At 37.4% G+C, this 14,626-nt stretch overlaps 1 protein-coding gene across 4 annotated transcripts in view; it reads left to right on the forward strand.

The window, feature by feature from the left end:
* ZNF385D (zinc finger protein 385D) overlaps window positions 1-14,626 on the forward strand; it is a 422,321-nt gene that overhangs the window by 400,986 nt on the left and 6,709 nt on the right. For all 4 annotated transcript variants that reach the window (XM_065831194.2, XM_071804956.1, XM_071804957.1 and 1 more), the window contains 3 exons: window positions 9,188-9,421; window positions 11,383-11,561; window positions 12,992-13,093. In XM_065831194.2, the coding sequence (XP_065687266.1) occupies window positions 9,188-9,421; window positions 11,383-11,561; window positions 12,992-13,093 (515 nt within the window). The remainder of the gene's footprint in view (window positions 1-9,187; window positions 9,422-11,382; window positions 11,562-12,991; window positions 13,094-14,626) is intronic.

A 14,626-nucleotide genomic window follows, 5' to 3' on the forward strand; every position in this document is an offset into this window, starting at 1 on the left:
ATCTAATGAATTAACTATGTTACTGTGAGTATTAATGTCTGTTACTTTTAGTTTTCCAGGTAACATAGGCCTTTAATGCCTTACAAGAGAACATAAAAGAGAACACCAAAGCATAGAAATAATCAAATGCCTCATCTGAGATTCTGCAAATGTTTGCTAAAGCTAGTCAGTCTTGTGCAGCCATTTTGATGCTAATTTTCATTAATACGCAGCTGCTGTCTTCTTCAGTCGCTGCAAACTAAGAGCAGTCCTTTCCTTATGAAGGTCTATTCTGATAGCTTGGTGTCCTAAAGTGCAAAACCATTGTTGTTTCATGTGTAATTGGTTAAATCAAATAGTGTATTTGACTCTATAAGCTTGACAATAGTAGTGATATCTATGAATGATGGCATTATGAAATACATTTGTGTTTTTCGCTGTTTCCTTGTGTGTAAAAGACATATAATTCACCAGAAGAACACCTTTGAGCTAAGAGAGCATCACTTCTTCCATTTTGCTTTAGCGGAGGGCTTGCATGCTGAAATTATGGTATTGGCTAAATAAGCATCCCAAACAGCAACGCACAGATAAGCGGTCTGCTGGGCATGTGTGGATGTACCGGGGGCATCACAAGAGACAAAATACATGGTTTCAGACTCTTTTGACAAAGAAAATTTGATGAGTGGGAACTCACTAAATGACTGAAGAAGACAAGCTTCTCTTGCTCTTAGCCTAATCCCAGGACCAGCCATTCAGCCTCACTGTCGTTTACCTAACATGTTGTTTCTGCCAACTAACACAAACTAATGGCTCAGTTGGTAGCAGGCTGCCTGAAGGCAGAGGAGAGACTGGCACATGATAGCCAACAAAGACTGCTGGTGTTGCACAAAATAATTGTTTTATGAAAAAAAAAGCAAGAAAAAGCAAAACAAAACCTGTTAATAGGGCCAAGAACTATGATGACAGCAAGTTATTTAGAAATTGCTGGCCTGGATTGTTAGTGCAACTCTTTGTAAATATCATTCAATTTCTTAATTGTAATGACAAAACAGGGTGTTTCATAAGCTCTTTATTTCAGTCCTAGTCCAGAAGTGACCTGTGTTGAGTTGGAGAGGGGATGTGGGCAATAGTAGGAACATTTATTTTAGGTGATGGAACCTGCTGAAGATGTGAAGGAAAGTTAAACAGATGATCATAGTAATTGCGATTGTAAGTGGTAAAAGATCCTTTCGCAGACTTTCCAGAAACTGGGAGATTTCCTTTCCCTGACACTCACCTGAGTACCACTCTTGGGATGTGCCTCTGAATTTATGAAACGTGTTACCAACAGTGTGTGGTCAGCCAAAGGAAACATTGCTTGTAAAAGCATTTGACTGAAGAGGATTGCTAAAAATCTAAATTAAGTAGCAGAAAAGTCAAAACACTTATTTACTCTAAAGACTAAGGATAATAACTTTACCATCTCCTGTTCTCTCATCAATTTCTTGTGAAATTTGTTCCTCCAAAATTTGGGTGTTTGGTATCTCAGCTATTTATAGAAGAGCAGGTGGTTGTAAGGAATCCATTGCTGATCAGTCCACACAACACATCTGCTACAGGCTCTACTTACAGTGCACTTCAAGACAGATGTCTGAAAGAATGTGTGTATTCTCACTGCTCTCCCTGCCTTCACTCCACTGAAAAAAGTTATACAGTTACAACAGATGCTTGTATAGCTTCTGACAATTCCTATGTTAGACACAACATTAGTGTATTGCCAAAACCAGATTTACTAGCTCAATGCTCTCCAGTAAAGGAAGTAAGCTGCTGTAAAGGGAATAGCTTTAATTATTCCTGGATTCAAGACAGGAGAATGCCATGAGGTATTACACTTACGAGGGCAGTCAGAAGTCAGAGTTCTCAGAAATTCTGAGTTGGATTCCAGTTATTTTAATTTACTTCTAGGTTCTAGGACTATAAATCTGGTTTGAAACTTAAAGTTTAGATGGAGATTTAAAAGAGGACATACAACTTCCTTAAAATTAAAAAAAAAAAAATCAACTCCCTGCTTAAAATGGAGAGTGATTCTATGCAATCTGCAGTGCAGTTCACTCATTCTTTCCTTGTTCCATTTGATTAATGAAAGCAATGAATTTTCTCTCCTTCTGCCAGTGATTAATGCTTCTCCGCACTTCTTTGTTTTTGGTGGCAGATTGCTGGGGGAGAGATTCCACAGTAAATTGGTTTCAATATCAAGTTTTAAAAAGGCTTTGCCAGCTTGCCTGCTTTGTGAAAAATGCTTCTCAGTATCCCGTAGTGTATAGCCCGGACTATGTCTGCTCTGCGTCTCTGTTAAAGAGAAGGGGAGTTTAGGAGAGCCCCTTTCAAAGCTCACTTCCCTCGTGAGAGCTGATAATGCAAGGGGAAAGAGAACAGCTTGGCTGCTGCCTCCTGCCCCATCTCTGTGGGGCAGGCATGCAGGGGCAGTAGGACAAGCAGGCAGACACTAAATCTTAGTTACGTACTGGCCTCGCTAACAGCAATTGGTTCTTCCAGGTACATGGCTGGAGTTAAAGCCCTAATGGGTGTTTGGGTGGGGAGGTAATGCTTTGAAGCCATTGCTGCTAGTGTCACAGACAAAGGTTGCTCCCTGAATTCTCCTCAGGGTAGTACTGCTTCCAGTGCTGACTAGGTATAATTCATATCACCTAGACCTTGGTAGCAAGGCAGGGCCTATTTTTAAACAGTATTTTGGACTGCTGTCTACAGCAGTGATTCACATGGTGCCAAGGGTGTTCCTGGACATGGGAACACAACCATCCATTCATTTCCACTGCCATGGCAGTCTCTGGATGACTTCTGGCCAAAGCTAAATCTCCCAGATACCCCTGGGCAGAGTCTGGAGTTCAATACAAGCCAAGTAATGACAGACAATTCATGTGCAGCTGACCTGTTTTGGAAGATAAGAGAGTTTAATAATGTGGATGGGGACTGTTGTGCACATGTTGGCCTCTGTGCTGCAGAAAGGTACATTCAAGACAAATTCATTTTACTGTAATATATCTTACAGAACCTTTTTCTTTAGTTGGCTTTCAGCTTTTAAGGAATTGTGTTTGATTCCTTGTTTTGTACTGGTGGTAAACTCAAGTGATGCTCAATTTCTGCTCATGCATTAAGATAAACTACAAATATATTTTTGACTGTGTTTGCTTTTACTTAAAAGTTGGGAAATACATACTGAAGCATGGGCAGATGTAAAACTGGTGGCAGTTTGCCAGCATAGCCTTTGATGTTGCCAAACATGAGAGACCTATGTATAGGATAGTACAGCTTTCCTTCTCTATTTGTGATCAAACCACCATGTGCATGTTTTATTTCTCAAAAAGCAACGGTTTACATTGCAGCCTCCAAAATAAAAATGTAACTATCAAAGTGAAATCTAACACCCTGCCTTATGTATAACCTTCAAGTTAGAGTCAAAATAGAAAACATGTTATCTTATCTTCTTTGCAATTGACTGTGAGCTCCATCCTTTGAACAAACACTTTGTCCTGGTTTCAAATTGAATTTTTCATTACAGAAGTCTCATTAGTTAAGCGGCAAGAGGAGCTTCAGCTAGCAGCCCTTTCTTCCCCCCTGCTGCTCCTTGCACAGGGACCCTTTCACTTGTAGCTGGTGAAAGCCGATTTTCTTCTCCCTGGCTGGGGAGAAATCTATACGATAGAAAGGACAGCTTAGCACCCCAACACAGTCATCACCAATAGTTGCTTAAAATAACTTGGAAAATAAATGATTTCTCCTCATTGTCTTCTTCCAGTCACGTTTTTGTCAACTATATGTTTGCCTGAGAACCCAAAACTCAGACATGGTGTGACTTTTCTGTACCTTCCTCCTTCCCTTTCCACAGGCCTTTTACCCCCAGCTGTTGCTGTTGCTGCCAGCTCCGTTCAATTAACCTCAACAGGAATGCAGTCATCCCTCTGTGGTTAATCCTGTTCAGGATTAATGAACTGTGCTTTAAACCAAGGGAACTGCTAGTAAAAATGAGGTATAATTTCGTTAGAAAATTGTGTACTGCTAATTATTGGGGAAGGTCAGTTTAGGACTTGGCAGAATTGACTTTTAACTAGAGAAAAAAAAAATCCACAGAGCAAATATGTGAAGTTTGCTACTTTTTTCACTCTTGCTCTCACTGTGGACAACTTCTGTCACCAAATGTCCTGTTTTCTGTCTCACTCCTCGCTCTTACCACCAAGGTGTGTCACCAAGAAGCATGGAGCAGAGGCAGCAGTAAAACAAGACCAGTAATTGCGGAGCCACTTGTTCCTTCATCCTTTATTTCTGAGTGATAAGCATTCTATATAATGTGATTTATTTGTTAAAAAACAAGGACTGGTCAAAATACTGAGGTTATTGCTTCTCCAGTTACGAAGCAAGAAAATTCCTGGTATTTGGCTTTCATGCCAGTCCTGGGAAAGTTTGCAGGCCTTCAGTTTCTCGGTAGTACTTGTTCTGTACATTTGAGGAAAGGCTTGGGCAATACCTTAGAAACACTCAGCCTTTCACTTTCTGAATATCAAAAACAATCATAATAGACACCTAGACAATGCAAATAAACAAGGGACTTAACAAGAAAGTGACTGACAAGCCAGGTCAGTGGGAGACAAAGGGAAAGAAAACAGGTGAATAGTTAGTGTTCAGAAAAAGAAAAACAGAAGGCAGCGCATAAAAAAATTTCAAATTCTTTTCCTGTTTTGTCATACACAGCCTTGTTTATTACTTCAGAGCTCTTGACTCTTCCATTATGGCATATTAATTAGCATCCATCCTGTAAAAGATCAGGTAAATATAATGATTTCCAATATTTTGTGTCACTTCACTGAAGGAGGTATTATCATAAAGTAATGAAGTACACAACTGTCAATCAGACATTCTGATCTTTTATACCAAAAAGACTGCAGTGTATGGTACTTAACTCTCTAAACTGTGCTGTTGTAATTAGTTTTTTCTTGCAGAAAAATTACATGGGTCCTTCTAAGTTCTAAAAATATACTTCTGACTCTCCAAATAAAAGATAGCCATTCTGGGAAGGCTGTAGCTATAAAAAATAGATTGAATCCAGGTTTTGAATGTAAAACTAAGTCTAATGATGAGAATTTTCATAATACGACACCGAAGGAATTTTCTGTACAATATATAGTAATGGACCAAATATCAACCAACCACAAAATATGCAAGTTTGTGTTCTGCACATATAAAGGAGGAGGAGCTGATACATTTGAGTCAAAGTTCCTCAGAGTGTTTTGTTCAAGTGCCAGGGCCAGTCAGCGTGCTAGCACACATGCTTATGTTTTAGCGTATGAGTACGGAAAGTCAGCCAAGCATTAAAAAAGTCAGTCACAGAGTTATTTTTGAGATGGTGCTTTGTTTTTAATATATTCCACTGTTATATTTATAGATTCGAAAGAAATCACATCTTATCTTCAAATGTAATTACCACAGATGACCCAGGGCACAGGATTTTCAAAACAACCTGAAGAAGCTTGAGGTGCCCATTCTTAGTAGGCAGGAAAATAATATGCTGAGACTCTTTTGAACATGCCAGTATTGAGCACCCATGCGGGAGCATTCTGTTACTTGATGCAGGTTTACTAAAAGTGACCCAGCTGACAGCATTTTTGCAATGCTAAGAGGTCTTACAGTATAGCAAAATATTACATATGAAGTTCAGTTTCTCATGAGAAAGAATGTATTTTCTAGTTTGGGGAGGGGGATATTGTTTGGTTTTGGTTTTGTTTTTTATTGGACAACATTATGGGCCAAATGCTCAATCCTTTTTTATCAAAGACAAAAAGTTTTATTTAAATGAGACCAGAATGCATGGGTATGTGTTAAATCAGATATTTTTAAATGCATGCCACTTGAGATTTTGGAAGAAGAAAAAGGCTCTTAAATAGTTGTGATTTGTTTGAAGTCAGAGCACTTTTCTTTCTGTGTCTATTTATAGTTTCAGGATAAGGAATTCTTATGTTTAGTTGCAGGAACTGATCAGTGAGACTTTCACATACTCAGAGGAAAAACATGAGTTGTTATTTACTGTTTCTTCAGCCTCAAGAAAATTCATGAGTCTAGTAGTAATCCTGCTTACTTAGGAGGACCTTAATCACAAACTTGCAGTTTTCCAATTGAACTGTGGTATCTGTACTACCCAAAGGAGTAAACTCTCACAGAATGTTTTTCATCTGGCTTTGGCGACTTGTTAAAATAAATCTTTGATTTTGCCAGTGAGCAAAGATTAGGTTTTTTTTTGGTTTTTGGTTTTTGGTTTTTGGTTTTTGTTTTTTTTTTTTTCTGGTGCTATATTAAGACAAGGAACAGAAATGGACTATTGTGAATCCTGAAGTGTTCCCTTTTTTGCTTCTGGAGTCCAGTTCTACACAACATTAGCAATTAGCTTCTATGCCAAAGCCAAGCAGTGACAGTTGCAATAATGAATATTTGCTGCAGGCCACTGGAATGAAAATAGCACAGTGCTGCAAACCTGCGTCACCAGAAACAAATCTTCCATTTGATTGTGACTGAATTTCCAGCTCGATTTTACATCATTTATTATTGAAATAGTTCTTAAAGTACTGTCATAATATAATGTTAAGAAATGCTGATCCAATCTTAAAGGCATCAATTCAAACACCTTCCTCCTCCTTTTTGATGGTGATTTGTTTGGGTATTTTTCTGTTTGCTTTTTCATGTGTTTTTTTTTAATCCCTTATACCTTTAATGCTGTACGCTGTTTTTAGGACACGGAACTGTGTAGAGGCAGCAACGCTGTAATGTATTCAGAGATACAAGCTGGTTAGGTTAGAAGTTCTGGTAAGAAGAGGATTTTAATTCCCTCTTTCCAAGCTTACTTGACATATTTTAGAATGCTTTCCCCTTGATTCCTGCAGATAATTCTCAAGTTTATCTGAGGAGGAGCAGCTTTGCATCTTTAAGTGTGTCTTGGCTTTTAGATGGTGAACTTGGAGGGTTTTCTTGTGTATGTTTTGATGTCATTAATGCATTTGCATTAGTGGAATATAAAATGTTTTAATATAGGTCACCTTTTGAAAGGTATATGATTAGAATACATGCTCTGAACATTTACATTTTTGCTAGTTGAGGAACGTGCTGATGACATTTACCATTTTTAATTTCATTTTTATATACAATGTTACTTACATGCATGCTTATCAAAATACCCTCGAAAGGACTAGCCTAATTGATTGTATTTTCTTTTCACTTTAAAATAATTACGTGGTGAAATTAGACCAACATAGACATAGGAGGTCAGATATTTGAAACAGAATAAAATTTGCAATCATTTAAGCTTTTTTCTGTTTACGGCCTCAGTTTTTCCTAGGGAAGATAAAGAACAACAAAGCAAGTAATTGTTAATTTTTGATGTTGCAGTTCCCAGGCTGGACACAGGACGTCCTGTGCTGCTTGGAGGAGAAAAAAATACTTCATAAATCTCTCACTTTGCACTTGCAATATGGTGGGGCCACGTTTCGTAGCATGATGATAGAAGAGATCAGTGTTCATCTTATCTGCTGCTGAAAGCTTTTTCTGTAAAACTAGCGAAAAAGCAAACAAAGAAAGACAACAAAACAAAATCAAACAAACAAGAAACCTCCCGTAAAAGCCGTACTGACGTGATTGTTCTTCATCTTGTTTTAATAGATCAGGTTAATCCTATTCAGTGTGGGTTCCTGGGATTGTCTTTACTGAAAAGCATTTAATTTTCTAGCCTGTTTCTCCAATACCTTAAAATTGTTTTGGGTCATGTTTCTTGGTGTGTTTGCCCTTGCTCCAACTTTGCTATTGTCTGCTAAGTTACTAGGCATGTTCTTCATTAATGAAGTTGTTGAACAGCTTTAGTCTAAAACACACCTCTGCAGCATCAATTAGTTGTGTCCTTCCTGCATCACAGCACACACTGAGATCCATAAGCAAAAGAATTGTTATTTTGCCTACTCTAATAGATGGCAATGAATAAAGCATAGTACAGGTTGAGCACCACTAACACCAAGGGATGTATGAAACCAAAATGAGCTGTCTGTTGGAAAGTACCCAATTCAGGAATATCACAGTAAGGTAACTAAGATTTCTTATGGGGAAGCTGCTGCTTATTAGGCTGAATATGACAAAATGCAACACTGCAAAGGCAGAACATCTCCTGTCCCTTCTCTCCTTCTCCTGTCCCTTCTCTCCTTCTCCTGTCCCTTATTTGCCATCTTGTCCACTGGCTCAATGCTGGATCTTACTGTTCTCTACTCTGCTAAGTACTTAACTACCAAGGGATACTGCCATATCCAAATGTCATGTATATTGTATTCAAACCACAATATCATTGCGTATTTTCTCTCTCTTGGATTTGAAAACTCCAGAAAAAGCACAAGTTCTTAGATGCAAGCACTAGGATTACAAATAGATTAAAGTGTATAACATGCTTACAGTTTTTCCAAACATGCTACTGGTATGCAGAACTAAAATATTATTAGTGTTTGTGTACGTCTCAGGTATAGAATGTTGTATATTTAATTACTGTTATTAGTATTTATTCTTATTATTTAATAATTGATAATAATAATGCATATTTAAATGTATACTGTGCATTAATTATTACCTTCATTCATTTAATATTAGTTTTGGCTAATATCAAGTGAAGTATCTATTTAACATTTTATCAGATACAAAGAACAATCAATTTTAGTTTTATTAGTACAGTATTACAGTACATATTATATGTGAAAACTTTAGTTCGGCTACTCAATCAACACAAGTGTTTTGTGGTACTATGACAGTTTATGTGTCTTAAGTGCTGTGTATTAATTTTTAACTGCCTATTGTACTGGGAATTTATACAACCTCCTTTAGTGGATTGTATTTCAGTTGTACAGTACAGTCTTAATGGCCTGTCTTTTCAGTTTATTAATTCTGTATTTACTGGGTGTTAGCAGACTGCAGGAGACAGAATATGTGGCATTTCAGTGTATGGAAGTACTGTGTTTTGTAACCACAGAAAATACAAAGAATAAGGTCAGATTTAGTTCATTACCATTAGTCAAACCATCACCAGCATGATTTGGGTCTCTGTGTGGTTACAGCATTAGGATACAAACAAGCAAATGCCAAAGATCACAACTTGTTTGTTTGTTTGTTTGTTTCCATCTCCTCCCTTTGCCCACAGACCTTACCACAGGGACACCAGCAATATCAACGACGACAACCGTGGAAATCCGGAAGAGCAGCGTTATGACAACTGAAATCACCTCTAAAGTGGAGAAAATCCCTACGACAGCCACGAGCAGCACCACGTGCCCTTCCGTGGAGACTGAGGAAGAAAAAGCAAAAAGGCTGCTGTACTGTTCACTATGCAAAGTCGCTGTCAACTCTGCCTCGCAGCTGGAGGCGCACAACAGTGGTGAGATGGAGCAGTGCTTGCTTTCTTCTGGTTTTTTTTTTTTCCTTCTGTCTCAAGAGCTCTGCAATTATCTTCCCCTGAATAGATTAGATCTCTTGCAGCAGGGGACAAAGAGGTGGCAGAAAACTGGCAATTACATGGAATTCATTAACTATTAAAGAATAAAAATGACAGGCAAAGAGGCTTTCATAAAGAGAGAAGAAAGGAATTTTATTGCATGCAAGTTACCCATTTTCTTACACTTTAGCTTCTGCAGCTTCCAAATCTTATAGAACCAAATGACAGCTCATGCTTCATTACCTTTGGTCTTCAGAGTTTGCATACTTTTGTTTGTGCCAGCTAGCAAACTGACTATGAATACCACTAGTTTTGTTTGAAATCTAACAGATGAAGGCTGAAAGAGGGAGCATCAGTCAGTCAGAGTTCAATGATGAGAGTTAGACTTCTTAGCTCCATATTGTCTGTTAATAACTTGTTAAAATTATGGATATTTTTTCTTATGTTTTCATCAGCTAATAGCAACTGCTGCATGAGAGTTGAATGGGTAGCTGCTTACCTCCATCTTTCTTAATTTTTAAGCTGTTTCTTGTTGTTAGAGCTAGTAACATCGATAAGTTCCAGTAGTAGATAGTCATCATTCACAGTCACTAATCTAAGCATCTTATTGATTGTCTTTGTGGTGAACAGGGCTAAAAGATCTCAGGATTTAATATGGTGACAATGATCACATATAACAGTCCTACAGAAAAACTCATGATTTTGGATATCAGGGGTTACCTGCCATCAGGGTAAATAGAGTTAGGAGACAGGTAGAGAGCCATAGGTTTGCAACATAGAGACAGTGATGATATATTTGCAACAACATGATCAATGGTCTTATGATGTAATTAATATATATATATATGTATATATATATATACACACCTTTAGCATGTCTATAGAATCCACTTAAATTAAAAATGAAGTTATAATTTGTTCATATTCATGAGAAACAAAGCCTAATCTGTTTTGAAAGGTGTGTTTGCTGTATGCCAGATCTTCAACTGGTGAAAATTCAAGTTCATAGGGCTGCACTCATTTAATGTATTAAACATTTTTCTGCTCAAGATGAGAGCCAAAACATTATTCTGAATATTGAAACACAGCCCTCCAAGTTTTTGCTGTCTATGCTGATAAACTCTGTGTATGCTCACATGCATGCATGCTTGTAAGAGTGTACATGTGGATGCATACAACAATTATCACTGGAACACTAATTCTGTACATGGTAGTGGTCCATTATCATCACAGACTACCTGCGTGGAAGTCAACAGTGTAAGAAATTGTATGGTGTGAATAAAAGTAAAACAACAGGACAGTATTGTTTTCTATCCAATCTTTATTTTAATAAACAGTGCAAGTGAATTTTTCTTACATGTCTGTTTTTCACATGTTTTGGTTTCTGAGGGGGCCGTTAAAGATCCATAGGTTGCTGCCAGACACCTCTCCCCTTTTTTGATTGGGAGACTAATCAATTAATTATAGATTTAAGTGTAAGCTACCTAATGTGTACTGTTTGTCAATCCATTCAGGAGGACTACAAATCAGAGCCAACTACATCTTTAATAGCTAAATTACTCTTCCTTTGCAACTACAATTCAGGTCTATTAGCAGCAGGACTTAATGAGAAAAGTCACACCCATTTAACTTCACATCAGGATACCTTATTGTGCCACTGCTTACTGGTGTGGCTGCTTTGTTGTAGTGCATTACCTACAGATATGTAACTTAATAATTAAATATCAGATGTGAAATGTTGTTACAGTGGTATGAATCTGATACAGACAGATATAGGCGTATTCCAAGCACAGCACGTGGCATCAAGCTGAGGTTCATATGATTTTCTTTTAAAAAGAAAATAAAACAATGAATGCAACCAAATTGTCAAAGTTGTTTCTGTTTCCCATTTCTAATGTCTCCAGGGACTAAGCACAAAACTATGCTGGAAGCTCGGAATGGAAGTGGAACCATAAAAGCCTTTCCCCGGGCAGGCGTAAAAGGCAAAGGACCTGTGAATAAAGGAAACACAGGCCTTCAGAACAAAACATTTCACTGTGAAATATGTGATGTGCATGTAAACTCTGAGACACAACTGAAACAGGTACTCAGCTAGTTTGCAGTGTTTGAATCCTTGGCTGTTCTTTGTTTTCATGGTGATAAAGTAGCAACACAATCAGAATGTGTCAGTCTAACAGTTCACATCCAAATGGAGTTTACAGATTTTGCCCTTTGTACTTGTCTTTCGCACTGTATGTTTTGGTTTGGATATGGCTTTCCCCTTGAAGAGAATATATTTTTTCAAAAGCTCTTGATTATATGCGTCTCTTGAAGAGTTATAGAAATTGTAAGCTGCAACATGTTACAACTGTCTTTAGATTATTATAATTGTCATGAGCTAATGAACACTGCTGTTTAGTGTACTGCATGGTACTTACCTTGACAAAGCTATGAAAGTGGGAGCAGCCAGTATTTTCACAAGACACTGAACAACCTGCCTAGAAATGTGGGAAGGAGAGGATTTGTAATATTTTTTTATCCGTGTTACTCTGTAACTGAGAAGCATGACCTCTAAATTGCGATTGCACTCAGTTATGTTCAGTCATTCTTCAGATGAACAAAGCCTTTTTTCCTGAGAAATGCTTATTTTAGTTCTGTATGCCTTTTGGAATTAAATACTTGTTAAAGAACTTTACAAGAATGGAGATATATTCTCTAATGGACAATAGCAATACTTGTCTTCTGCTTTCAGGGAAAAAAAATGTCCAATTCTTTGTCTTTTTTTGGTAAGAACTCTCTTGAGAATGAAAATCAAAGTAAAAATCTAGTTCTGGAAAAGGTCCCTTACATCTAATACTGCAATAAAGCCTGTGTAGAAGGATTATTGTAAAATCTCATATATTTTACGAAGAAGATAAAGGATTTTGTGATTGTTTGGGTTTGGTGTTTTTTTGGGGGTTTTTTTTGGTTTTTTATTTTTTTTTTGTTGTTGTTTTGTTTTGTTTTGTTTGTGGTTTTTTTTTTGTGTGTGTCACTGTCAGTTTGATATGTAACCATTTTTCAGCTGAAATCTTAAAAGTATGTCTGGGCTTCTTAGGGATTTAAACAATTTTGTGACCTTCTTCCCTCCCTTGAATAGGGGATGCTCTACTATCCAATATTCTTCCAAAACTTTGTATCAGCAGTGGATTGAATTTGATGGGTGCTTTATAGAGATAGGGAGAAATTTTTCAAAGGCTTCTATCTCTGACCTGATTCAGGTCCTGTTGAAGTTAACAAAGGTGAGAAAATCATTTACTACAGTGGAAGCAGAGTTGAACTGAGCACTGTGGAAAATCACAGTCCCAATATGTGAGGCCCTATTCCCATTTGTTATTGAATTAGTCTAAGTCATGCTGTTGTGGAGAGTGGTAGCCTTCATATTAGAGCACCCTTGTGTAAAGCAGAACCTGAAATGATGTCTGAAGGAAATATCACTCTTCTCTTCTTTTTTTTTTTTTTTTTTTTTTTTTCCTCCCGAATGTATTTTAACAGCACATAAGCAGTAGAAGGCACAAAGACAGAGCTGCTGGGAAGCCACCTAAACCTAAATACAGCCCTTACAACAAACTCCAAAAGGGAACACATCCTCTAGGGGTAAGCGAATCACCTTTTTATTTTATTTTAACCCTGCTGAGTAAGGTTTTTATAAAACATAAGGGGAAAAAATGTTTAAAATTAGAGAAATAATGTAAGTAATGGGAGTATTCAAGTGTCTGAATGAGCCCGTCAAAGTTCACAAGGAACTTCTTATGTACTGATGGGTGTGGACTACAACCTGTGGGTCCTCGTTTTTTTGTAGCTACTCTGAATAACTTCAGAAAAGAAGCTTGTTTTAAAGGTCGTTAGAGAGCAACAGACAAAAGAAACATCCAGGTGTCAAACAGGTTTTTCCAGTTTTCATCAAGGACAATAGTGATGAAATGTCTAAATAAAACTCTGTAAAATATAAAAAAAAATATTTTACTTTTATTTAGGAAGTTAGATAACAATGGAAACAATTAAAAAAAATCCATCTCTCATTTCATTCTACTCCGTTTCAGAATTGTTCTGGTCACATTTTCAGCTGCCAGGATAAACTTTCTGAAACACAGTTCTTACTAGCTTCAAAAGCTGAGAAAAATGTTTCCTTTTTAATAAAAAAACCTTGCTAGGATCTTGCCATTAGTTAAGAAACAGCTTATGTTGTGGGTGGGACAGTGAAACATCTGACATTTATCTCCATCAGATAAACTGCATGATTGTTTTATGCACCATGGTGTTTTGTAAGGGTTTATAGATGGTTTTGGCAAAGGGAGGATGTTGATTCATTGGCCTCACAGAGATTAGCCCTGTATTCCTTGACCATCTTCTCTAACACAGGCAGAATATGGAGCTATTTTTGTGTGAAAACCCAGTTGTCCTTAAGTTGAGTTAAAGCTTTTTTCTTGATAACAGAAAGTGTGCCCTTGTTTGGGCAGCCCTCATGAGTGTTATATTCATGCACAATTCAGTTGGGTAGGAACTTTCCAAGATTTGTCACATAATGCAGTGCACTGTTCTGATAGATCCACCACAAGGGAAATAGCCCCATAGGGCTTTTTAGTAATCTACCAGGAAGACCAAGATCTCCACTACATATAAGAAAATATGTAATTAGGTAAGCAGGATATGGAATCACTAAAGCTTCTCTTACAGGATTATTATTCCTTTAGGAAATTAATTGTTTCACAGGGAACGAAAATAACTATTAGATTACTGTTGCTGCTGTGCATAGTTCTCTGTTTGCCAATTCATGTAATGGTCATTTCTGAGAACTCAGCCAAGGATCAAGGCCATTCAGTTGCTGCATAGACAAATGAAGGCAATATGTCCTTTTTCTGCTCCCTCACTCCCAATACAAGTCAGGCCAGAGGTGAGCAAAGAGGGAAAGGAGATTTAAGAAGGAGAGTATGTGTTAGCAATAAGTGAACAGATATCCATAGTAGAATGGAGGCTGCACTGAAAAAAAGGTAAGAGTAGTTCTCCATTTAGACTTCTTTTGTTTTGAACAGGAGAGAATGCCAAAATTGTTCTCTTGAAATATATAATGGCATAGAAACAAGCCAAGGATGTGCAAACTTTACTTTGAATCTAAATGTTTGTGATGAA

The sequence above is a fragment of the Patagioenas fasciata genome, chromosome 2 (genome assembly GCF_037038585.1).
Source record: "Patagioenas fasciata isolate bPatFas1 chromosome 2, bPatFas1.hap1, whole genome shotgun sequence".
Lineage (NCBI taxonomy): Eukaryota > Metazoa > Chordata > Aves > Columbiformes > Columbidae > Patagioenas > Patagioenas fasciata.